At 41.0% G+C, this 27,637-nt stretch overlaps 1 protein-coding gene across 1 annotated transcript in view; it reads right to left on the minus strand.

Annotated features, from left to right (window-relative positions):
• phlpp2 (PH domain and leucine rich repeat protein phosphatase 2) overlaps window positions 1–27,637 on the minus strand; it is a 46,619-nt gene that overhangs the window by 6,181 nt on the left and 12,801 nt on the right. The window contains 15 exon segments of the mRNA XM_034679511.1: window positions 23–217; window positions 898–1,011; window positions 1,155–1,285; window positions 1,417–1,579; window positions 2,260–2,460; window positions 3,380–3,535; window positions 4,195–4,290; window positions 5,058–5,118; window positions 5,286–5,488; window positions 7,315–7,545; window positions 8,484–8,630; window positions 11,252–11,406; window positions 14,959–15,084; window positions 16,963–17,069; window positions 17,072–17,152. Of these exon segments, the coding sequence (XP_034535402.1) occupies window positions 23–217; window positions 898–1,011; window positions 1,155–1,285; window positions 1,417–1,579; window positions 2,260–2,460; window positions 3,380–3,535; window positions 4,195–4,290; window positions 5,058–5,118; window positions 5,286–5,488; window positions 7,315–7,545; window positions 8,484–8,630; window positions 11,252–11,406; window positions 14,959–15,084; window positions 16,963–17,069; window positions 17,072–17,152 (2,167 nt within the window).

Genomic DNA, 27,637 nt, shown 5'->3' on the forward strand with positions numbered 1-27,637 from the left:
GTGTTAAAAACATCCTTGTTACCTGTGTGAGGTGAGGAAAGTGTTGCACATATAGACATTGTCAATACTGGAGTGCTGCAGTTCCTCACACAGCACATCTCCCATGGTGCACTGCAGTAGCCGAGGCACTTCCTCATTGCGATCCCCATCAAAGATCCCGTAGCATGCTTCCACACTGTCTCCAAAGCGGTCAACGGCCAGCACAGACACACACAACCTGTACACAAACAGATGACTCAGCGGCTCCAACACAGAGGTAAACCTCATACATACTTCAGCATGCTACTCTTCAGCTCCAGGTCAAGAGAAACAGCAAGGGGTGACAGCTGATGAAAGACACTGCTGCGTGGCCCCCTGTGGTGGCCGTGACCCCGGAGCAGCAGCCAGGCTCACCGGGCTCTCAGTGGTGCACTTAATGTTGTTAGAGGCATTAAATCCAATAGAATTATTAGTCTCTACTGCCAGAGCAGCTCTTGAAAAAGGTCCATTGACTGCCTGGATGCCAGTGCTAGGTGCTTGCCAGTGATTCAGACAATGACTCAGTGGTAGACACCTGCTCTGCGCTTTTAAAGCTACATCAAGACAGATATATTATAAACTGAATGCAGCAAAACAAGGTTTAAGGAGTGATTGTGAGCCTGATAGCAAAGGACACAGAAAAGACGATAAACAATACAGACTAGAAAGTCCGTCTGAGGGGAGATACCAAATGAGTACTCAACCTAAAGTAACAGTAGAAATAGTTTTAGTGGTATGAACAGGTTTAACAGATTTGTTTGCACTCATTTGGACTGTTCCTTTTCTTATTTTAGGACAATTTAGATACACTGAGCTTCAGAGGAGCAAATTAAGTTTCTGATTTTGCAACTTGATGTTAAAACAGAGAGAAGAACCCACTTGTTTCTTTGGCCACTCATCTCAGAGTAACCGTGGTTCCATGGAGTGGAGGCACTCAGTGACTCTCCTGGCGTCGTGGTGGACTTCTGGTCTAATTTAAGGGTTGGGATGTGACTGAAAAAGAAATATACAAAAAACAGTGGAAGTTTTTCTAGACGGTGATATATATGGACGAACCACATCTTTCCACCACAAGTTAAAAAGATGTATCAAAGACTTCACTCTAATTAAGCTGCTCTGGGTCTTTTATGACTCACCTGAAGAGGTTTAGGGTTTTGTGTTCCAGCGTCAAAGTGCTGTTGCCCGTCAGGTCCAGCTCCTGCAGAGTGGCAGGCAGGGATTCAGGCAGCTGGATCTCCGTCAGCTCGTTGCAGCTCAGATCTACAAGCTACAAATATTGAAAACACACGAGTGGACACAGGTACAAGATTATCACACACACACACACACACACACACACACACACACACACACATATACAGAGAGAGGCTGGTTTAATGAAACAAATGCAAGTCTGACCTTGATCTCGGGCAGGTTTAGGATCTCTGGGAAGACAGTGATGTGGTTGGAGTGTGCAATAAGGGTGTGTAGCCTCTTACAGCTGGACACCGTGGAGGGGATAGTCTTTAGCTTGTTGCCACTCAGATTGAGCTCCTCCAGCAGTTCAAGCTTACTGAGCTTACTGAAAGAGCAGGAAAATTGCATTACAAACAGGGCAGAACAGTCATCATGTTTAAATGACCAGAGCACAAAGACTAAAAGTGAACGTTTTAAGTCATATACACTACCAGTCCTTCTCATTTAATGGTTTTTATTTATTTGAATTATTTTCAACATTGTAGATTAGTACTGAAGACATCAAAACTATGAAATGATATGGTTTTGCCATAATATGCATTACAACAGTAGTCAAATAGGGATATCCATTGTGTACTAACCATACCTCTGAACAACACAACTGATGGTCTCAAACACATTAAGAAGGCAAGTCAGTCTAAAAATGAACTCTTGACAAGGCTCATGTTAATTAGAAACCATTCCAGGAGACCACTTCATGAAGCAGACTGAGAGAATACCAAGAGTGTGCAAAGCTGTCATGAAGGAAAAAGGGGGCTACTTTACAGAATCTAAAATATAAAACATATTCTGGTTTGTTTAACACTTTTTTGTTAATTAAATAATCCCATAAGTGCTCTTTCATAGTTTGATGTCTTCAGTATTAATCTACAGTGTTTCAAATAATTAAAATAAATACAAACCCTGGAATGAGAAGGTGTTTCCAAACTTTTGACTGGTAGTGTAAAAGCTATTAAAAAATGACTTAATTAAGCATTTATTGACATAACAGCCGAGCTAACACACCTGGCAGGAAAGGAAAGCAACTGGTTGTACGCGATGTGCAGGATCCGCAGGTTCTGGTGTCCAACCAACAGAGTACCGCAGTTCTCATTCAGGTTGTTGCCAGTCAGGTAGAGCTCCTGAAGGGTGCTGAGGCTCTCTTCCGATTGGCTGCTTGGGGGAATATTTTCCAGGGCATTGGCTGACACGTTTAGGTATTTTAAGCTGTAAGGAAGGACAAAATAAAGAGAGGGGATGCATAAAGGAACATTTATGCAGTTTTCTGCCATAATGTCACAGTCAGAGCATGTTTAAACAGTATTCAAAGCATTATAATTGTCCTATTCGTAGGTAATAAGTGAACGATTTTCATACTGTTGAGCCTGCACAGGGAGGGGGAGAAGCAATTTGAGCTCTCAGGGTTCTTATCCAATTGGTATTGTTAAGTCACTGTCTGTGCAAATCACATGCCAAACAGTAATAAAAACTGTCATTGTCACGCTCTTGTTTTAAAATGGTGTCAGATATGAGCAAAGTGCAAATATTTCCCTTCAACACACAATATTAGAAAATCATCAACACCCCTCTGAGCTTTGTTTTTTTTAGAGTTTGGTATATATATGTTTATGAATAAGTGAAAAGTGTTGAACACATACTTTCTCTAACCATAAATCTACAGTACAGCCACCAACTATTTCCATCAGTCGAGAGTCTAACTACTTCCTCCTGTGAGCTGGGCAGCTCTTGGACGACATCAGGAAACTCATCATGCACAAAGCAGTCCATGCCATTTCGTCTCAGCAATAGAGACAGTAAAGTACATTAGAGCATTTCAACTGCTAATGGGTGTTAAGTGATTTACCACACAGGAAATAGGAGGGCAAATGAAGCTCCAGTTACAGTCTGGAATGCTCCATTGATCTTGACCGCAATCCCTACATACAGCCTATACTTTAGCCCCAGAACCATGAGCTGTGACACAGTACGGCCGACTGCAACCAAACAGGGAACAAACTGCATGGAAACATTTCAGAGAAGAGGAGCCAACTGCTGAAAGAGTCAAAGAATAGCCTAAATGGTTTGGAGTACAGAACTGAAAAGGAAGCAGAGAGATGAGAAGAGAAACAGAACTTCAGAGACTCACTTTAAGGCCTTGTAAAACAGACTCTCAGGGAGCTTGGCTAGCTTGTTGTGCTGGAGGTCCAGGACTTCCAGAGGGATATGGTCAAGTAGGTCAGGCACTCTCTGCAAACGGTTGTTCCCCGCTAGCAGCTTTCTCAAACTCATGCTGTTGAGTAGTCTGTCAGAGGCGAGAGAAGGCGTTAAAAAAAAACACCTTCATAAAGGCAAAGAAGTAAAGAAAACAGAGTCAATGTGCAGACTGGACTTCTTGTGAGACTGGAGGGAGGGGAGTTGTTGCTAACTAATCTATAAGTGACCTTTCCAGCCTCTCTGCACAAACAGACCAGCACAGTGGCATTTAATTCTCTCCTGAAACCCTCACAACATTCATGAGTGGGTACAGTAGATAGAGGAATATTATCTCTTTTGCAAAAGCTCCCCTGATGTTTTATTCAAATGCAAATGCCTGTGTTGAGTTTGGATGGCTGGAAATGAATGATGGGAACTGTGCCACTCTCTGTAGTACAGCCATTTTTTACAGTGGCAAGTCGTTGACAGTGATATTGATTTCCATAAAGAGACTGACTGTGGTTTTTTTATGGTGTCACTATCATGAGAAATTCTTTTTTTTTTCAACTCTAGAAATTAGTTGGACAAATAGAGCGAGCAGTACCTAAGTATGACAATGAGTAATGTATTACCTGCTCTTTAATTCAGCACAGCACAGCAATCTGTCAATTACACGAGGCTGAATATATTCTCATGTCTCAGCAGAAAAGTTTCAGGATAAGTGACAGAACTAAAATAAGAATTCAGAATTACAAAAAGGTTGGTAACCTGGAAGGAAGCTCAGACAGGAGGTTGTGCGTGACGTCCAGCATCTCAATTTTTCTGCAGTCACACACCCAATCTGGCAGGTACTCCAAAAGGTTCCTGTCTCAACACACACACAATCACACACATAGAAAAACACACACAAACACTCAAACTGAGCGGAGTTGATATTTTCCTTTTCAAAGTTCAAATGAGGAAGCCATTTGTGGAAAAACAGGCGGTAAATGAATATCCTGCAGGGTGACTTAAGAATGCTCATGATTAAAATATGCATTTTAATAAACATTGTGAGTTTGCAGAGTCAGTACTTGAGATTTTAATAGAGGTCATTTATAAACACGAAGCAGCTTATGTAAGCTCTGACACAGGAACATTTACTGCTCATAAGTAGGCCTACAGCCAGCACATTATGAACATGGTTGAGAAAAATGAAGAGAGTGAAAGATGACACTTTGGTCAAAGGTTTGTGTTGTTCATCACTTTTAGTTAAATATCAGATCTTTGAATGATGTAGCCTAAGAGGCAGACAAGATCTCATAAAATCACAGCCATCTAGGATGACAATGAGATCAACCCTTTTGTACACACTGAAAAAGACATTTAGGAAATAGAGCACATTTCGAGAATAACAAAAAGAAAGTGTATCAGATTTTCTGAAAAATTAAGCTGAATGGATTCAAGACAAAAATATTCTTCATCCATTTTTGTATCCAAATGTTTAAACACCTCTATTCAGCACCACAGAAAACCTGATAAATGAATCTTAAGATGTAGATGCTGATGCTATTTTTAGACTTGAGAGCCTCTGTTACAAAATTTGTGAACACAGAGACCATGGACACTCCTTATTCCCAGCCAGAACTCACTGTGATAGGTCCATGTGTGTCAGCTGGTTGGGGACTGGATAGATGTTGACTGTTGTGAGGCCTGTGGGCAGATAAAAGCAGCAATGAGCAGCTTAACATCTGTGCTGTTCATATATGTGTGTTTATGATAAATGTTTCACAAGAGGGAGGGGGGGGGGCTGAACATACATACAGACAAACAGCCAGTAAGGCAATAACAGCAGCCAGTTGACGCTCTATTTGACTCACGGTTGCTGCCGGCGTTAAGCATGCGCAAAGTGAAGCCGCCGAGTGTGAGTGTCCCCAGCTGGTTGCGTTGACAGTGCAGAGTCTCCAGGTTGCAGATGGAGCTCAGGTCTAGTGATTCCAAGCAATTGTCCCGTAAGTCCAGCTGGGTCACCTGGCTCACTGCCTCTAGATCCTCTATTTTCACACAGCGCAGACCATTCAGTCTGTGTGTGACAGGGAGGAGACAGGAGATGAAATAACACTGGTTATCCCTTCTGGAGCTAAAAAATGAGTCTTAGAAAAAAAACATTATCCTGACATCGAACAGACAGCAATCAATAATCCTGAGGTCACACTTGGTAAAAAGGACATAGAAAAGTGGTGGGTTGGTACTGTGATTGTTTAATCACATAATCTTACAGTATATACAGGGCGTAAAATTAACACCTGCCAAGCGCCAATGGCCGGTAATGAATTGGTTTGTCGCGTAAAACAAAAACTCACACCCGCCAGTGGCCGATGGAATATTATGTATTGCATGTGAGGATTTTTTTTCATACTTTTGCCCATTTCTGCAGACTGTCAGGCTATTTTGACCATTGCGGCGCTGTGCTTGTGTTGTGATTTGGTACGTCAGAAAAGCCGTGACGTCAGCTACTGGAGTTCTATTCATTCCCTTTGCTTGAAGAAGCACGACGGGAAGAGCGTTTCGAGGAAGATGCCACAAACAAAAAGGATAAACAAAGAGCCAGGAGATGATCAAGAACAGGAACAGACAGCTTTTTTTAAAAAAAGTTTTGGCTTGTACATTTTTGGAGGTCACTAGCCAATGGCAGTTGAGGTAAAAAGTTAATTTTACACCCTGAGTATATAGCACATACAACTCTAGTATTGGAATGATAACAGTAAACTTTTGTCCTCCCCCTTTAAATGTGAAAAATGTGCTGGAGAGCAGACTGGAACACAGCAACATGATGCTAATTTGCTCTATTTTTTTCTTCATTGTATTAAATTGTAATTAATTGCATATGAAAAAAGAACTTAAAATAATGCAGCACACTTTGGGAAAACACTTAACACAAAAAAGGATGAAACAATACCACTCCCTCAAGTCTCATTAGAAATCCAATATTGGAATCCAAGATATTGTGTGTTTTGGACGACATGGTTGGACCACTCCTTTGTCCTCCCCTTTGTTTCACATGAACAAACTATCTTATACTTCTTTTTGTAAATCATCAACCCATGTTTAGCAGCATACCTTGTAAAAAAAACAGAAGCTGGACAACAAAGTGAGCAGAACTGTGAGTTTATGACTGCACGCCAACACTGCACTGAGATCCAGGCTCCTCTAATCCCATCTATCCTGTTAATAAACTACAACTCCTTTTTACAAGAGCTGCCAGCCTGCTAATCCACCACAGATGCACCTTGCTCCTATTAATATCGTCAGCCATTGCCAAACCGCAACTTAACTACTATTGGCTGGCGTAGTGCAGAGCACTGGTTGCTGGTTTTGATCTTCAGGCTTGTTGGGAAGTCAATGAGTAGAGCTTCCTACTCCTCATTACCCACAACACAGAGGTCCCTCTGAGCAAGACTTTCAGCCCCCAGCTGTTCCTGTGGAGCTGCTGAGAGGCCAACAAATAAATGTGACTGTAGTTCTAGGCAGCTCCCAGGTGTGAAGGAAGATGTGAAGCAGGGCAATGCAGAATAAAATGGTTGTACTCAGCAAAGCTGGCATCTATAAATAAATGTTTAATAAAAAGGAAACGCTGAGAGGGGTTGGGAAGAAAGGAGGAAATGGCTGTTGTTATTGGACTAGTGTGTGTGTCAGGATATTTATGTTTTTGTCAATGCAAGAGGTTTTAGAGATAGATGGTATAGCAGGGTTATTCTCTAGTGCCCTCTTGTTTAATGGATGACTGACAGCGTTTGGAGGCATCTCTTTGCATTACATATTGCATTTATCATATTGATCAACAGAGGAAGAAAAGCTGGAAGGGACAGAGGAAATGCAGAGCTGTTTATCCCCTGGCTTGCCTCTTACCGGAGGTCGATGTTTTTCAGGTGGCTCATTTTGGCCAGAGTACACAATTCCAAACTCTCCACTCTGTTCCCAGCCATGGCCAGCTTGTCCACTGCACTCAATCTCTCCAGCACAGCAGGGATGTGAGAGAAGTTGTTGAAAGAGAGCCCAAGGCCGTTGAGCTGGTTCAGGCCACCCAGCTCTTCAGGCAGGGAGCTGAGGTGGTTTCCATCCAGAGACAGCGTCTGCAGGCTACAAAGATGCAGAGGAGGAGACAGTCATTACTTTCTCTCTGTTACTCCAGTGTGCGGTCAGTTATCTGCTCACGCCCAGTTGGAGCTTAAGAGTAGCATCCTACACTAACAGATTCATGGTATGAAAACTGATCTCTTTAGATATCTAAGAGTAATTGCACAAATAAATATTTTAACTTCATGCATTCAACTTGTTTCAGATCTTCAGCCAAGTTTTATGAGCATGTTCATTATGAATACCATGGCCCAAAAGTGAAAACTATAACAACCTTTCAATCAACAAACTCAAGCAAAAATACAATTACAAACATTCCAGCTACAAAGTGTTTTCTGTTAGGTCATTTGCTCTCTAAAGAGTTGTTATGATGTATGTCTCTACAGTCATCTGACATATTCAAAAAATATAGAAATGTTAGTCTACCATTTAAATTTTCCTCATGTGTCCCTCACAAGTGTTGGCCAGAGAGTGTTTTTAAAAGTAAACTTAAGACTTATTTTTTTAATCTTTACTTTAACCTTTATTGTATTATATTTTAGGATTTTATTTTATTGTTTTAATCTTAATTATTTGATCTTTTAGTATTCCATATCACTTTCCTCCATCTTGTTTTAGTCTTGTATCATTTTACCCATTGCTGCTATTTTCTGTCTGTTCTTTTGTGAAGCACTTTGGGCTGCATGCTTGAATGTATGAAAAATACTATATAAATAAAAATGAGTTGAGTTGGGTCTATTTACAGAATTCTAAGTATAGTTTCTACCAATGTGTCATGTTCTTTATTTCATACATATAAATGTTTTGTCTTTGCAGTGCAGTTATTCTTGGGATATGCTCCTACATTTTCTGTTCATGGTATCCTTACTCTATTTGTAACTGTACTGAGTTGTAGGATAGTAGGAAAGGTATATGTGTGTCACTGTGTCACCATGTCACACCTCTGAAGGTTGCCTATCTGCTCAGGGACGGTGTGGAGACTGTTACATGAGAGGTTGAGTTCAGTCAGGGTGAGGATCTCGCACACACACTCAGGGAACACACCCAGACGGTTGTGAGACAAGTTCAGGCTCTTCAGCTGAGAAAACCTACAGAGAGAGAGAGAGAGAGAGAGAGAGAGAGAGAGAGAGAGAGAGAGAGAGAGAGAGAGAGAGAGAGAGAGAGAGAGAGAGAAACATAGCATGGAGGAGCCTTAAAATAAATCTACTTTAACCATGAGACACAAATTTAGATTTTGTTGCTTTCATACTCATATAACAGAAGGTGATGGTCATGTACACTGTAAGGCTGGCACAGTATACATCTGCAACTGTAGTGTATGCTCTGTCACATCTACTGAGCTATTTGTTTAGTCTCAGGAGAATGATGTGGACGAGGAATGTGAATATAAAAGAAGAAATAGGGTGAACTAGAAGCTGAGGCTTGAAACAGGTTGTTTAAATCTAAAGTGAACACTGGAGAAATTAAGTACTCTAAATTCATTCCCCACTAGCTGACTGTGGGAGTGGTGTGCTGTTATTTGTGCTTTGGGCTTGCACCATGTTATTAAGACTGCTTTGTAAGCAGCTGGAAACAGTCAGTCAGTGGCTCAGCGGCCAAAAAAAAGGACAGAGTTCATATTGAAAAGTATTTAGAATCTCTCCATCAGTGACTTAGTGGAGCCAGTGAACGATGGTACTGAATCAAGACTGACCAGTCAAACATTACAGTAAACTGAATCAGATGAAGATAGTCGGGAATCCTCTGGTGCTTACATGAATACACGTGTTGTAGTCTCTGAGGCCCCAGCTAGCTTCTTCAAATACAAATTTGTTGATGCTGGTATGTGTGTGTGTACGTGTGTGCATGTGTGTGTGTGTGTGTGTGTGTGTGTGTGTGTGTGTGTGTGTGTGTGTGTGTGTGTGTGGTGTCTAAGACTCCAGGCTGTGATGAATGAAGTGGCGCCATGCAGCCACACAGTCAGATCCTCCGTTTTATCGCTGCCTTCCTTGTTTCCCCAGGTGCTGTGAGCGATGGAGGTGGCCGCCCTGAGTCCCAATGCTGAACCGAATACAGATCATTTCCCTTTATCCCAGTATCTTCCTTATTAACACAAAAACAACCTGGACCAAGCATCAGAAATGGAGTGCTAGAAACTAAAGCGTTTGTCTTCTTCAAAGTGAGTACCAGAGTGGGAACATGTACAACAACATAATATATCAGGTTACACACGGATAGACTTCACAGAAATTATGCAGCTTGTTTGAATAAACTCAATTTCAAGAACAAAAATAAACAAACTAAATTCTAGTCCTGCTTCATGAATGACGCACAACTGGAACCCACTCTGTTTTGACATATCTGGCATAAAATGTGTGATGAGCAAGACACATGAAATAGTTACATCAAGAGCATAAAAGACATCTGAGTTTAAGACTGAGACTGCTGGGTGGCAGGAGAGTTTGTGACGGTAATTGTGGAAGGCTAATGTGAGCAACATGCTCTGGTTTTGAGATATTTAGCAGCCCTGAAGCTTGAAAAACAAGTAATGGTGTGCATAACAAAGGATTTATTCACTCAACTAGACTGATAGTAACTGTAAATTGTGTGTTATTATGATCTACAGGGAGCCTCTTCCTTCTTCTAATAACAGTAAGAAAGTGAGGACCTTGTCTCAAACAAACATCTTACACTCAAAGAAATAATTTGTTGGGTGAACATAAAATTATGGAAATAATTTCCACCTCATTAAAATGCTTTCATTTAGCTAGACATAATTTTATTGAACCAACTAATTTTAAATATGTTGAGTGAACATAAAGTTTTGACGTTACCATTACTTATTTGCAATATTTGGGTCCAACTTAATTTGTAAAGGTTGTTTCAACATATTTACTAAGTTAGGATCTGACTTCATTGTCTTAGGTCACTATAACTTGTAAAATATGATTATGGATAGCTTATTATTTTTTATTTTTAAAGTTATATTTTTGGGCTTTTTCACCTTTATTGACAGGACAGCTGAAGAGAGACAGGAAACGGGGGAGTAGAGAGTGGGGGAAGACATGCAGCAAATGGTCGACCGGCTGGGAGTTGAACCGGCGACCTATGCGACGAGGACTATAGCCTCGATACGTAGGGCGCTCAGACTGCTAAGCCACCAGTGCCCCAATTGCAGTCAGTCACACGTGATCTCTCGCAATTCCCCGTAATGGCTCTTCTTTGCCAGAAGCAGGCTACCTTGGCTGATAAATAGGGACTGTCACATGTTACTGCCACCTTCTGCTCTGGAGAGGTATTGCAGGTGGGATCTACCTAAACCCATTAGGTTGTGTTGACATAAAGCAATCTTGTAGTTTTAAGGATTTTGCATGTTGTGTTAAAACTACATGATTTAAAAATGTTTAACCACTAAACATGAATTAATATAATAGAAGCTACATTTTATACTTATGTCGATAAAACAGACCCCCATGTTGCTTTTTTTGAGTGTACCTAACACTTATAGCAAGGCACAGTTCTGGACTAAATGCTGTGCCATCATTGAAGAACTGTGAATGATCTGAGGCTGGAGCTCAGAATGGACCCTAAAACTGCAGTGGAGAATCTGTGTTTGTGGCCAAAACACATTTCAACAATGCAGACACTGCTAGTTAAAACACAACCTTCCACATCCATCCGTTAGCGGGTGTTTGTGAAGGGAGTCTTTGGGTTAAGGATGTGTGGTTACCTGGGGAGGTTGAGCAGGCCTCCAGGCCCCTGGAGGCTCATGAAGTTGTGTCGCAGGTTGAGGTGAGTGACATCCTGACTGTAAAATAGATACTCAGGCACTGCTTCCAGGCTGTAGCAGGACAAGTCCACCAGACTGACTGTCTGAGACACCACCTATACAAACACAGACAAACACACAGACAAACACTGCATTTTTAAAAAGCACTTAAAATGAGATCTTCTTTATTTAGTTTAGCATCTTTCATCATCATTTACATTGGATCCGACTAGATATGCATGATCATTAACTCTAGTGAGGGCAGCTGAAGACCTGGAAGAGGAAATCTCATACAAAGTATAGTCCATCTGGTAGCACACTTCAAACCGCGATGTGTTTTTGAACTGCATTTTTCAGAAGTACTGGCTCTACATCGATGTCAATAGACATTTATAGAGCTTAAAGTGAAAAAACGAACAACTATCCACTTTTATATCAAAATATCCCTTTATTTTCACTACTGCATTAGACCTGCATGTTGCTCTTTTGCGCCATCAATAGATTTAAAATAAAGACGTAGGTCTCAATCTCAAGACAATGCATAACCTTTCTTCTTGCAATTTTAACAGCATTAGCTAGAGATAGGTTGCAATGTGTTTACAACTCAATCCAGAGCATCAAGCCTAACAACCTTAAGTGATTTTATCTTTAGCATGTTGTTACAACGGACAGGGGAAGCAACTATACCGGCCTCAGTTTATGCAAGCAGCCAGCTGCCTTGCCAAGATATCACTTCAGACACACATTGCCCCAGTTTCCAGTTCAGTGGAGTTTATCTGCCAGAGAAGCACAATCGTAGGGAAATAAGAGACTAGCAGACTAATTCTGTAACTTCAGCCAGTTACATTCACAACTTAGTAAATATGTATGCATGCACTAAATGACAAGTCTATTACGTTCCCCCTTTCAGAATGAATTCAGCCTTATGCGATAGCTCTGTAATAAATCCGGCCTCTGTGACAATTAAAATGTTTCGTCTTTGTTGAAGCTGTTCAATGAGGTGATGATTTAATTCAATGGGTTAAGTTTAAATGTAATTAGACTGTTTTCCATAAGCTAAGACAGAGTAAGCCTGCAAGGAATAAAAGTGAGAGCCACTATGTCCTCACAAGCAGAAAAACTAACACGGCTGTGAGATTTTGTGCTTGTTTTAGCATATTTCAGATCTCCCTCTGCAGCTACAGAACAGTTACACAGCTCGTCCTCACACAGCTGCAAAGACCCTTTATCATCCCAGAGAAGATTGTTTACAGGCCAACAATCATCACAGGCTATACCTAGCAGTGCTCATCCAGTCCAGTCCGAGGCAAGGCTCCTCCATTAACTACAAGGCTGCACGGCGCACAGCAACCCAGAAAATGGGACGGCTGCTCAGCAGAGCATGACATCACGTCATTGCTTTTAGAGATGACAAACACATAACTGCTCATCTCCCGCAAAAACTACTCATCAGGCCTCATCAACAATGCCTCTAATAAAATATAATGTAAGTGTGGGGTGATGGATGCTTGATGGATGGAAGACTTAAAAGGAGAGTAAGAAATAATAGAGTTTAACTGCATTTTAGATCATTTGAATTAAACGCTGACAGAAGAAAACATGTTTACACACAACTACTAACCCCTCAAAACAGATCATCTATCTGCTTATCATTTCATCTGAGCATCATCACCAGCCAGCTAACATTTGATGGACATCTCTTGCCCTGTTAGCCATCACACTTAACATTTCATGATGCCACTAACAGAATCATTGATAAGATGTTTCAGTAGTTCAGCCTCTGCTGTGCAGCTTTGTAAAATGTGAGGAGAGTCTCTTTATAACCGTGTGGTTTAATGTTTAATGCGTTACACAAGATTATCATTCACTCATTAATTTAACTGCAAAACAAATTTGCCTGATGTGTGATCAAGGCTATGCTTTCAATACAGTTTGTACAAATAATATCAAGTTCTTATTAGCAAAAGAGTGTCGACAGCGTTCATGCTTTTATATCCTATATCTATATCAAATGAATCACAAAGTGGCAGAAAGGACATTCATTTCAAATCAGATTGGAATTAATTTCCCGCAGGAGCTGGTTTTATTGCACAATTATGTAGGAAAATAAAGAACATATTTACACAGCAGATATGAGTCACTCTTACCTTGGTTTTGACAGTTGAGTTTGTTTTGCAGAGACCATCACTTGGAAAATACTACTTTCAATTAACTAATTTCAAAACAAGCACTTCCTCTCATTTTAATTTATCTTTTTCATTTGCAAACTATCTGTACAATTACATGTTTGTAACTGATTCTCATGCACAAGAATATTCAATTCAACTCAATCCAAAACCTTTATTTATTCTCGAAAAAAAACATTGAGGTTTCCCTCATATCCAATGTCGTCGAGATCACAGGCACATTAGAAACAGCAAACAAACCCACACAATCATTCACAAAATAATAAATTAATTAAAACAGATACAATTTGAGACACAGTGGTCGGAGATCAAAGTCTTAAATTCTGCAAAAGAGGGAATGGATATCAGCTTTAAAGTCTGTTGGAGGGTATTCCATGATTTAGGGGCATCAATGGAGAATGATGATCGACCCAGTTCAGAGTTAACTCGGGGGACTTTCAAAATGAGCCAATCAGAAGAGTGAGTCCCATAGGATCCATACAATATATATACAATATATTCTATACACTGTTATTTCCTGGTATCATACAAATTCTTCCAATGCTCCATTAAGTGGTCCAACACTCCAATATTCAGCTTATTCCTGCAAACTCATTTTGCAGCACAAATGCACTTACTAACTCCCTTTCTCGCTCATACACTCTCTCTCTCTTACAATTTATGCATTGTAGCATAAACGTTGGCCCAAATCTACCAAAGACCTTCATCAGTCATCATCCTCAGTCGTCACAGAAACCTCTTGTCTAAGCCTAATTCTAAATACAGGGCACTAACGGCCACTCTAACTCAGTAATCCATACCACCATCGTCCAGAGAGATCCTGGACTTAGCATGAATCTGCAGCTAATTGGATTTTCTTTTTTTTTTTATCTGTTGGCTTTGTCCGTCCATGGCTAATTGTATGCTGGCTCTGCCTCAGTGGAGGCTCTCATAGAGGCTGTTCAGCTCCAGGAAGAAGCCGTGAAACAATAGTCATTAATTAGGATATTAGAGACAAAGCAAGCAGAGCAGAACAGAAACAATGAATTTTTTTGATGAACAGCTGTGAGGAGCTGGCAAGATTCTCGCGGAGTGTAAAATAACACAAATACAAGAATGTGTTTGGGTCATGTAGCATTTTCTAATCAACAGAAACTTATATAACTGAAGCTCCACTGCTGAGGGCCCTTCTCAAGAGAACTCAATGGAAGTTCCTCCAAAGAGAAGTGGCAAACAGAGTTATGTGAATAGAGGTGTGCTGTTCAATCAAAGCCAGACACTGCTGTGAGTCTGCCTCTGTGGAGCCAATCAGACACACTCAGAAAGGCGGCTTCTGATTGGACGACTCACAAGAAGAAGGCAACGGTAGTACCAGCATCCAATCTGTGATTTAAGTACAAGGCCAGAGGGACTGACTGTAAACAAACAAACTGCTGCTGAGAGTAAACATGGCAGACACATGTACTGCATTGTGCACACACTATAAAACTCATTCTTGCTTACTTTTGATGCCTGCCGATGCCATCTCTGGTAGTCCACCAGCGTGTCAAAGTTGACAAAGTATGTCTGCGCTTGGGATCCGGCTGAGCTGAACATTAGACAGTGCTGCCTCCGCTTCACCTCCTCCACCTAAACACAGACAGAACACACAGATAAGATGAGTGATGGATGGTCACCACTGGCGAACTGCAGGCTGATACATTTATACACCTTCATTCAAATCAGCAATTCTTGGCCTGCTTCCACACTATCTGTGTGTTTTCATCGCACAGAAAAGTGCTGTACAGTATTATTGCACACCTAGGATTCTTTTATGCTCTATGTCCCAAAAGCTTGAACAGAAAATTGGAAAAGGGCTTTTGGACATTCTGCACCCACAGCATGGAATTTATTGCAGAATGACTTGAAACTAAAGGAACTGGTGTCATTAAATGTTGTTAAAACTAAAAGGAAACCCCCAAACCGTTACTGTTAATACTGTTGTTTTTGTTGCTCTGTGACCTGTATAGATAGAACATGCAACTGTAGCTACTTCCTTCTGATTCATTACCATTATTGTTTTTATAATATTATAATAACTTTTATTATTAGTAGGATTATTACTATTATTATTGTTGTGGTTGTTATTGTTATTATTGTTACTGTTATTATTTTAAATTCATTTTAATTTATTTCTATTTTTCTTATTATTCTACTTTGGGTCTTTACTCTTTCCTTTCCATGACCGGTAAAAATACAGTGCAACAGAGCTGTTGTGTATCTTGTATCCTAAAAATGTTTGAAAAATAAAGTTAAAAAAAAATAAAATAAATGAAAGACTTTGAAGCAGATCTTCAGGATGCTGTTGTTTTTAGCTTACCTGGTTGCACAGCTGACTCCTAAATAATTTTTCTTTTATCGTTGATTTTGCTGATATTCCTTGTAGCTATGTTTTTACTTTTCCTACACTCACCTTACTGTGCTTGATTTACCAATAATTGCCCCTCCTTTCAATTCAAAAACTGACTGTATTATCCGTCTCTATGCTGTTGACACTCTATTCTACTACTTTCCCTATTCTACATTGTTCTATAGCAGCATGTTTCTGTAGTTAGCCTCAAATATGACTTTTTACTGTAAAAGTTCAGAGGCCACTTGACAGTTTGTACCAAATTTGAAGATGCAGAGGAGTATGTACATGGTAATATGTGCCGTACAAAAAACTGACTATGAATTTTAGGGTTTGGTATGAGCACAGAGGGACAGTTATTTTCCAGAAAAAGGCTTGGGGTATAAAGGTTTAAAATATATGTTGTTGGTTTTTGTGGTATGTGCAATACAGTTGAATCAGCTGCTGTCACAGTCTGTCCCTGTTCTTCCTCACCGGTCCAATTCCAACTCCGAAGCTCACTTGCCAATCTCCTTCTCTCCACCAGATGCTCCCCTATTTTCTCTACTTTCTCTATCCTCACACCTGTTCCTGTGCTAATCAGCCCATCAGTGCCCTGACTTTCTCTGCCTCCCTCCTCATCTGTCCTCTCTCTAGTAATCACTCTCATTCCATATAAACAAGACTCTGTCCCATGTTTAGAGTCCAAGTCATCCTAACACCCCTGCTGGTCTGATGTCAGTTTTTGACTGTTTTTTTGTCCTTGAATGCTGGAGCTGCCTGCCGACCTTACAGCATATTTTTTTGTTACCAGTTTGTCTGATGCCTTTTAACACGTACTCTCCTGTAAGTCATCTAATTTAGAATAAATTGCACGTCTGCTTGCAATCCTCTGCACTTATTCCCTGAACTACCTTTTGTGACAGCTGCTGTATTCTCTTGGCTGGAAGACAGCCTGCATAATTTGTGACCACACAGTTGAAAAGTATTGCTTTATATTTTTCAGTCTGAACAAACAGTGGTGTATCTCAAAAATAACTGATAGCACTACAATCAACCCCTTCAGCTGTCCAACCAAGCTGTGTTGTTGCAGTGTGAAAAGTGAAAGGTTGCGTGACTGACAAACACTGAACTCTTACCTTTCCTCCCACCAGGGGCAAGATGTGCATCTTCCCAGTCAGGCTGTCTTTGACAGAGGCCACGATTAGACAGGTGCCACAGAGGATGACCTGCCGCTCCGCCCACTGTGCAGCTGTGACTTGCCCTTCCTGACGCTGAACACGCCTTTTAGAAGGGTCCTCTCCTGCTGGTCCGCATTTACTGGACGCTCTGGAAGGAAAGCCCACACACAGAGGTTAGATCCACAGATAACAATCTGATGCACAAGGACCCCCACTCCTCCTGTTATACACAATTTCACATAATTAACAGCAGATGTCATGCACTGACATTGGGGACGGAGGCATCCAGAAAATGAAGTCATACAGACTGGTCAGTATGATATCACCTCATATTAGTCACCTTAGCTTATTAATACCAGGAACTGATCTCACATCAGCACTTAGGAGGACACTGCCCTATTATCTCATATTCTGTATATTTCGGCTGATGTCATTGCTGATAACAGGTTTGATGTTATCAAAGAACAATTCTCAGTTTGACTCTACTGTAATGACAAATGATCTAAAGCTGTTGTAGAGTTATGCTGTTGAGATAACTCTCACCTCTGACACCAAACATCACACTGTGTTAGGAACGTTTTATAGTTTTCATATGGAGCTCAAAGACTTTTTTTCCCTTGACTTTTGTGAACAAGCACAAAACACATGGATAACATACTTCCGAATGTACTAATGGAAACATATCATGATGACATATCAGTTCATTTTGGAGAGGCTCAGTAATCACCTTTTCTTCCCTCAGATTTAGCGGCAAAGTGATTCTCTCCATACCTTTTAAGTTATATTTTTGGGGCAATTTTCGCCTTTAATGGATGGGACAGCTGAAGAGAGACAGGAAATGCAGGGAGCAAAGAGTAGGGGAAGACATGCAGCACATGGTAGCGGCCAGGAGTCGAACCTGCGATTGCTACCACGAGGACTATAGCCTCTGTCTATAGGGCACACTCTTAGACTGCTAGTCCAGTGGTGCCCCACTCTCCAAATATTATTCACAATTCACAATATCCAGTCAGTCACTGTCGGAGGTTTAGACTGTAACCAGCTTTGTGTTTACCTTAAAAGCTGACAACTAAATTATCTTTAATTTGTATTTACTCTGCACTAAAAAGGGAGCTACACTGTTGCCAATATATATCATTGAAAAAGAAAAGTCAATCCAGACACCAATAATGTTTTGTACAGCAGATGTTACCTCCTGCCAGTACAGATCAATTTCTGTGCAGCTCCAAAATATGTGAAAAAGGTCAGTTTACCAGCTGTTTTCCACACAGATAGACCCCAGCTGTTGTACACATTTTATTCAGGGGTTGAAAATATCTAATCAGATTCCACCACCAACATTTCCTCCAAAGACTGATTGTTGGAGCCATGAGGGATTCAAGTATTTATATTATGTTATTTTGAGGTTTAGGGTCGGATATTGTTTGTATACTCTTTGTGGTGTTATTTTTGTTGTTTTTTTACGATATGGTTTATTGTGGGGTTAGTTAATTAGGGTATTTATGGGCCATGTGTTAGGGGCGGGGATATTGAGTTAATTTAGGCCGCCTGTTTTCTTTTGTTTGCAGGTAGAGAGAGGGGGTAAGCTGGGTCTCCGTACTTTGTGTTGACCGCTTAGTTTACGCTTATGATCGCTTATTTATTGCTACTTCGCTATTTTTGTTTGTGCACTTTATCATAAGTTGATTATCCTTTTTCGTTAATAAAAGGTTAAACTACTTTTTTGTGCATTAGTGATTTTTGCTTTTAGCGTGTGCGACACTAACTAGGCCCAACCTCAGCCTCTCAGCGGCTTTGGCTCTTCGTAGTCGCTTATACTGATGGATCCTTCACCAAGATGATCCGTCCAGATTCAGGATTTTATTTCTGTCCCTCTTGGTGTAAATACAAAATGTAACCCAAGGACAGAGAAACAGAGTACTGTATATTCAATGTACTGTGTTAGCCAAGTGGCAGACGGGTCTGTTGCCTCGATTCAAATTTAATTTGGCATTTGGTTTAGATCTTTAAGACATGGGGGTGGAGAGTGTCCAGGTGACAGTTTTAGTCCCAAAAGAAGTCAGTCATATTCTTGGAGCAAATGATTCACTCTTTTTCTTCATGAGATCACATACTGTTCTCGTAGATCACAGATCAGATTAGGAATGGAGGGAGAGCAGAAACATAGGATTAGAACGGAAGTTACTCAGGTTGGTTTTAAAGATGTAGATGAGGTTGGGTTTGGGTATCATTCTAGTACAGTGCTGAGTTAATAATTCTAAATGGTGCTTTTCAAGGATACAAGCTGGTTTTCCTCTTTAGATCACAAATTATCCTCTGTTGCTTCACAGACCAGACATGGATCTGTTAATCAACATGCCTAGTGTCCACACATTGAAGCTGATGTGAACAGCAGGTAAATTGTGAGTCTGTCCTGTTAATGTTGTATGAATATGCATCTACCTCCTTCTCTCTGCTTTCTCTAGCATAGCCGAGCATTAGTCATATTGATGAATGAGTCAGGGCTTTGTCACATCAAACTTCACTCTTTTCAATTAAATTATGCCAACTTGCACGGCAGGCAGCCTTAGCTGGCCAGAACTGAAGGACACATCAGACAGAAGCATCTCTGCCAGGCTTCAAAAGTACACTCAGGTTAATGGTAGGTCAAATAAGCATAGAGGAGACACTGCCTCATCCTCTTGTCCTTTGTTGTTACATTTTTCTCAAACCAACTTATGCTTCCTCCCACTCAGAGGCTCTCACTGACAATCTGCTCCCTCATACTGTCTGCCTTGCTCTTTCTCTACACCTTCACTTTCACTTTACAAGGGCATCCAACAAATGAAAGTTTGCTCATGTTGTTTTCTTTGGCAGGAAAACAGATAATGAACCATTCCAGTGCGTCTGACGACAAATTGGCTGGGCAGGCAGATCAATAGTGGTGACTGGTCCTTAGGCGTCCCCTCATGTGAAAAGACAATTAGAGACACAATCTCTTACAGGGTCAGTAATCGGCTCGTATTGGAACTAGTGACAGGAGAAAACACCTGGACACAGGGACGGAAATCGAACTTCAGGCTTTAGGGTTATGAACCAAAGTCTGCCTCAAGCACAGAATATCGAAACTGTCTAGTCATCAAAGGTGGTAATGAATGCCTTCTCATTATGCATTCATGTTGTATTTTTTAAACCTTTATTTACACAGATGATCTCATTGAGCACCGGGGTCTCATTTCAAGAGAGATCGTGCATCTTAAGTCTCTATTGTTCCTTCTTGCATACTGTGCCGAACATTTTCAGTTAAATCTTGAATAAATGTGGCCTCTTTTATTCCCTAAAACACAAACAATGACCAGTCTATTACTGATTATTGAAACTCAGGTTGTACTACTATCAAACAGTATAAAAAAACACGGTTCCACTTTAAAATGACTGGATTACTATCATAGATGCAATCATTCTCAGATCCATGCAAGGAATCCAAGCACAGATCTCTTATCAGAGTGAGAAAAGACATCACATGACAAGCTGTATGTCAAATACTTTATTGGAGTACTTGTAAACTAGTTTACTATCAGCAACATCAACAAGTTCAAGGCCAGGACTGAGAGCTGAAACGGTAGGGCACAGTACAGCCAATGCTAAAAAACACATTGCATCAAATGATGGTATCATATTGTGAGGACACTTGGTGATTCCTGTCCCTAATTGTAAAACATCTGCATTGCATAAGAAGAGGATTTTAACAACACTAAACTAGGCTTGAAGTAGTTTGTTTGAAGGAATTCATTAACATACTGTAACATCATATCTACAGTAAGTTGTAAAACTGTCATGAGTTGCTTTTGTTTAGTGTTTTCTTTTTTGTGTTCTGTCTGATTTCTGGTTTTGTTCTGTGGATTGTCTTTGTGTTTCACCCCTGTTTTGTATTCTGTGTTGGTTGTTTGATGTTGTCTTGTGTTTTTTCCCTCCTTGATGATTGTCCTCACCTGTGCCTTGTTGGTCTCACCTGTGTCATGTTAGTCATTACCCAGGCTGTTTCCGAAATCGCCTCCTATACTAGCAGTACGTACTGATATGTCCAAATCAGTATGTAGTACGTAGTGTGTGAACAATAGCAAATCTTGCAGTATGCCAAAACTCCCCGGATGTCTACTGATTCGGGAAAATTTCTCAGTGTGCATCGGACCAGTCTGCCTCGCGTACTGTTTCCACAATGTGCACAGCGCTCGTTCTGCTTTTTCTTTTACATCATTTTTTTGACGGGAGGAAATCCGTTTTTGGGTGCTGTGAAAGTTATCAAATTACATATAAACCACTTCCTAACTTTTTAAATCATAAATGGATGCTAAATAAGCATTTTATTTATCGGCTTCGCAGTTGTTTACTTCCGCTTTCCGAAACCGGAAATCCAGCGAAGTCTGGCTCAGCTGCTGCATGACAGATCGGACAGAACAGTCATACTACATACTAATTCAAACGCAGTATGTAGTAGGCAATACCTACTGCCTACTAATTAGTAAGTAGTATGTAGCAGGCCGTTTCGGAGACAGCCTTTGTGTTTCACCCCTGTTTTGTATTCTGTGTTGGTTGTTTGATGTTTGTCTTGTGTTTTTTCCCTCCTTGATGATTGTCCTCACCTGGCCTTGTTGGTCTCACCTGTGTCCTGTTAGTCATTACCCAGTGTGTATATAGTCTCTGGCTGTTTCCAAAATCACCTACTATACTAGCAGTACGTACTGATATGTCCAAAATTCAGTATGTAGTAAGTAGTATGTGAACAAGAGCAAAATCCTGCAGTATGCCAAAACTCCCGGATGTCTACTGATTCAGGAAAATATCTCAGTATGCATCGGACCAGTCTGCCTCGCGTACTGTTTCCCCATAATGCACAGCGCTCGTCTCTGCTTTTTCTTTTTCCTAATTTTTTGACGGAGGAAATCCGTTTTTGGGTGCTGTGAAAGTTATCAAATTACATATAAACCACTTCCTAACTTTTTAAATCATAAATGGATGCTAAATAAGCATTTCATTTATCGGCTTCGCCGTTGTTTACTTCCGCTTTCCGAAACCGGAAATCCAGCAAAGTCTGGCTCAGCATGCTGCATGACAGATCAGACAGAACCGTCATACTACATACTAATCAAACGCAGTATGTGGTAGGCAATACCTACTGAATACTACATTAGTAAGTAGTATGTAGCAGGCCGTTTTGGAAACAGCCTCTGTGTTTACTCCCTTCTGTGCCAGATCAGTGGCTGTTTACGAAATGGCCTGCTACATACTACTTAATAATGTAGTAGCCAGTAGGTATTGCCTTCTACATACTGCATTTGAATTTAGTATGTAGTATGACAGTTCTGTTCGATCTGTGTCGTCACTGAATTTCGGTTTCAGAAAATGGAAGTAAAACAACCGCCAAGCTGATCGCAAAACTGCTTCTTTAGCATCAATTTATGATTTAAAAAGTTAGGAAGTGGTTTGTATGTAGTTTAATAATTTTCACAGCACATAATAACTGAGTGCTCCCCTCAAAAAAAAGAAGAAGAGGAAAGAAAAAGCGGAACGAGCGCTGTACATTGTGGGAAACAATATGCGAGGCAGATGGTCCGATGCATGCTGTGAAATTATTCCCGAATCAGTAGACATCCGGAGAGTTTTGACACTACTGCAGATTTGCTCTTGTTCACATACTACTTACTACATACTGAATTTTGTCCAAATCAGTACATACTGCTAGTATAATAGGCGGTTTTGAAAAACAGCCAGTGTGTGTTCATTCCTTTCTGTGTCAGATCATTGTCTATCCCACCCTGCATGTTCCTTGTGTTTCTGTGTTCTAGTGTTTTTTGTTCACAGTAAGTTTTTTGTTTATTAAATCAGTTTATTTTGAATCTGCATCTTGGGGTCCTCCTCCTTGATTTCTCCAAATCGTGACAAAACTAAGATGAATCAACAGCAGATAACAAATGGTAAATGGACTTGTACTTATAGAGCCAGTCTTTTTGACCTCAAAGTGCTTTTACACTACTCGTGCATTCATTCACTCACTGATGGTAGAAGCTGTTGTAAGGGACCATCAGTATTAGCCAATCTGATTCATACACATTCACCACAGCTGAACAACAGAAACAGCAATTTGGGGTTCTGTGTCTTGTCCAAGGACACTTCGGCATGTGACTGCAGGAGCTGGATCGAAGCACCAACCTATAAACGACCCGACTCTACCCACTGAACCACAGCCTCCCATAACAAGTATACACACAAATGAGAACTAATGGTTCGGATGAAGATAAGTACGGAGCTGAGTGAATTGATACAATGACTGGCTGAAAACTGCAACCTCCAACTTATGAAGACTCCAACTTGAGTCTTCAATAAAGCTTCAATAATAAACCCATAAATGGCCGCTTGATAGGAAGAGACGCACTTTTACTAGACACCACAATTATATCTAGATTCAAAACAATCTTTAATCACTCACCCAGTGTCGTATAAAGGGAGTTTATACCAACTAAAGGCATTAAGAGGACACTCTAACCATTCTTTCATAGGATGGGGCTTGTCTCGTAGTAGGCTACAGATAGGAAACATTCACTGTGTCAGTACAGAGACATCCACATACACACACCATGCTGCTTTTAACACTTCCATATCAATACAACCACTCATCTGAAAATCATTGGCCTATTTACGCAATATCAAATAAGTCCACGCCATAAAGAGCCAACTCCCAAAACAAACACACGATATCCCTCAAGGTCCGTTGGGGCCATTAGTTGCTAAGGAAACAGGTTGTTCACAAAATCTAAGTCCAATCTGAGAGGGTAAAACCTGCACACTGTCTCCAGCAACCGTCTCCATCAACATTTCAGCAGAAAGCCAGCCAAATCAATCCAACCCCACTGATGACAAATAGTGTTTACCCTCCCCTGTGGTTCCAGAGGTTTCAGATGACACGATCATAGATGTTGTAAAACACTGTTTTCTGTAACAGGATGTTTTTGTCCGAGCGACGGGAGCCTGGAGGAGAAGGCCGCAGTGACACCACGCTGCTTTTCTCTAAACTAATCATCAACATGTCAAATGGTTTCCTTGGAGAAGCTGCCAAACCACAGGGACAGTGTGTGACAAGTGTCGGATCAGAGATAGTAGGATGTCTTATCTATCTAAAGTGTGGCTACACCTCAGTCACCTGCAAACTCAGTGACATCTCACTTATAAGCAATGAAGCAACAAGGGGTCAAACTCTGGTCTGTTATCGCTGAACAATTAAAAATGGACAAGAAATGCATGGAAAGAGGGAAGAGGGACCTAAAGAGTTGAGATGTGTAAAGTAGGGATGCACCGACATCGGCTAGATCGGACTCAAAAAGCTAGGTCGGATATCAGTGACAAAGGGCTGATATATAGTGATCCATATGGCAGATCTATTCACCTCAGTACTATGCTTTTCTGTGTTTACAATAACCATGAGCATCTCCTACGTCATCAGCGCCGGCCAGTCTGTGCATTTTTGCCCGGTGGAGCATGATGGGGGATAACTACAGAGGCTCTGCAGTTTAGGTGCATGTCACGCTTCTTTTGTTAACAACTCCACCGGAAACTTGCAACATGTGCAGCGGTAATGTTTCCACAGATGTCGGTCGCGCTGAAGAATATAATGGGAGCCCAAAGGAAGAAGTTTACGTCAGCTGTAGCTTACTGCAAAGAAGGAAGAAACCTTCTATTAATGGATTCAAAGTGTGAAAAAACGGACAGGTTATTGGATTTAATTGTTCCAGATCCTTGAAATTAAGGGATTCCAGCCTCTGGTTTAGCACTTGGAACCCAGGTACAGTTCACCATCAAGTCAGAAAAGCCTGAAGTTGCCAAAACATGATTCTATCCTCACATTAAGGAATAGAGATTGTTAAATCGATACCAGGATCAGATCGGATCGGCTAGTATCGGTATTGGCAGGTACCACAGCCCAGGTATCAATATCAGTATTGGGACCTAAAAAGTAGGATCAGTGCATCCCTAGTGTAAAGATGAATTAACTTGAAGTCTTTAGTCAACAACTGCAGTAGAATGATGTTTTTTAATCCCACAAATGTGAGTAGCTAACAAAAATAGCGTTCAAGTATACTTTGGAATAAAACAAAACATCATTCACTGCTGGTGTTAAATTGATTACTAATTGAGAGAAAGAAATTGCAGATGCATTCTTTGTTCCAGCTTTCATCTCTTTTTTCCCAACAGCTTTAGTATGTAGCCCCCAGTCTTGTTCTGAGTGTTTGTACTTTTCTGAATCTGTTTTTAATCACATACAAGATGATTTGAATGCAACAGTTGAGCACTCAGTTGAACACAATACTCCCTGTATCCCAGAGCCTTTCTGTCTTGCTCAAGATTGCATAGATTGTGTTAGCATGCAGTAGGGGGTCAGTGGAGGCGGAAACACAGTCTGATTTGACTCAGAACAGCAGGCTCTTTTTGGCAGCAAATTCAAATTCAACCCACCTCCCAGATGCCTCCTGTTGGTGGTCCTTGTTTACCTCTATTAAAACAAAAACTGTTCCTTCAACTTTGTGCTATAAATACCATTCTGCTATTGACTACTGTAGTAACGCTGCACTGTGCTGAACACAGCTGATGCAGGGATGAATACAGCTTTGAAACAGAGTGTTAAAACAGTGGATAGGTAAGCCATCTGACTGGAAAACCTGCCATGTGCATATGATGTGAGAGAGTCTACAGAGGAATCAGAGCTGCATCACAGTTATAGCATATTACAGGGCAGAGAAGACAGGAAACCACGGAGAGCCTGCTCTTTGCAGAGCTCTGTCGCTCTAGGCAATCTTGTGGGATCCTGGATCTGAATACAGTTTCATCTTCTCCCTAAATCTCAGCCGAACTGCACCACTGTAAACATTTCCTCCTCTCTTTATACTGCAAAATGAAGGAGCAACCTTTCACTGTGTTAAAACCTGTGATCACTATCTTCAGGTTTCATTATCAAACCATCAGGCCTTAGACTTTTACTGTTTCACTGTCCACGTCCTCTCAAGTTGAGACATCTGCAGTCTGCAATTAAGTTTAATTTCCCTTAGTAAAACAGCCACAGCCAAATCAATAACTTATTAGGTGAGTTCACACTCCTCACGAATGATTAATTCTCTCTGCTCTGACGCTGATGATGAGTCTGGGTTGAGCTGTGCACAGTACAGAGAAAGATCACCCAGGCAGAGGTGGATCAGGACCCGGTGGACTAGCGAGTGAGCTTACAGCAGGCCTTGAGTGTGCTGCAGCTGTGTGGGCCGACACAGAGGACCACGGGCCCCTCAGGTCTCTGCAGTTGTTTTCATTAGAGGCGATTTTTATTAAGTCAGCATTTAGAAATGTTTACTCCCTTGTCCGTGTTTGTTTTCTTCTCATTTGTGCGCCACAGCAGGAGGGTGCATGTGTGGGAAGCAGGGGGATTGAGAAGGTTAGAGATGGCTTTGCTGAACAAATAAAGGGATGGTGGAATATAATAAATTACCTGACTGTCACACTTTGAAGCACATCGATGATTATAAAGAAGATAATGCATGAAAACAGGAGAAATGCAATGATCACATATGTACTCCCACACATGGCATTCAAGTTTCCGCTCTACTTGCATATACAGTAGACTAATGGCTTAACATGATTAAACAATTTCTACTTGCATTTCCCGCTTTCAGTGATTGTCAGAGGGAGTGTTTCTCTGGAAAAGGTATTTCCAAATAAACTGTAAGCTATGAGATTCATGTTTTCAGTGTAACCTACAGATTTCTTTCTGAGGAGAGGCTTCTGTGTTTTAATTGTCCTTGTATGAACAAAACACCACATGCATTGTATCGTGGTTGTGACTGTTATCTCAATACCCAGGCACATAAACCCAAAACTATCAGCAAGGTTAGCTGAGCTTTAATCCACCAGCAAAGACTCAGATTTAAACTGTGAATGCTTTCAGGTTGGTCAAAGTTGATGTTCACAAAGCCTACCAAGAGAGGAAGAGTTGACACATACAGAGCACCACATCAGATGGTTCTGTAGCAGCAGCAGTCTTTACTGATGGACCACAGCTCTCCTCACCTGCTTAGTCAGATCATTACCTCTGACAGCAGCTGTTAGACAAGCTAGCACCTGGGAGAAGGATTTCAGAACACGGCTGCTGTTGTGTGCTTCAACAACACATCACAGCCCACCTTCAACACCGCTGTGGGAGGCAATAGAAACCAGGGTTGCTTTGTGCTGCCAAAAAATTGAGGTCTTCTAGTGAAGCAGTGTGACCGGAGAGCTGCTAAACACCAGCATAGAGGGGATGGAAGAACACACTGAAATAATTCACCACTACAAATAGTTCCACTCCAAAAACACTTACATCTTACTACCTTCCCAGCTTGAGGGACAAATCAAGTTGTTTTCTCAGCCTTGGCAGTGTGTCATGTGCCCAAGTACCAGTCATGCCTGGTCCCTCTTTTCCCATGAGTGGACAAAAGGAGGCAGGAAGTCTCTGAGGGGCCTGGCTAGACTCTGACCAATGTGGCCTGACTACTGATAATATCCGACATCGGACCAGTTCTCATGCTGGCAAAGGGGAAGCAACAGTTAAGCTTCCACTGGACACAAAAGGACTAGG

This window comes from Notolabrus celidotus, chromosome 3 (assembly GCF_009762535.1).
Source record: "Notolabrus celidotus isolate fNotCel1 chromosome 3, fNotCel1.pri, whole genome shotgun sequence".
NCBI lineage: Eukaryota > Metazoa > Chordata > Actinopteri > Labriformes > Labridae > Notolabrus > Notolabrus celidotus.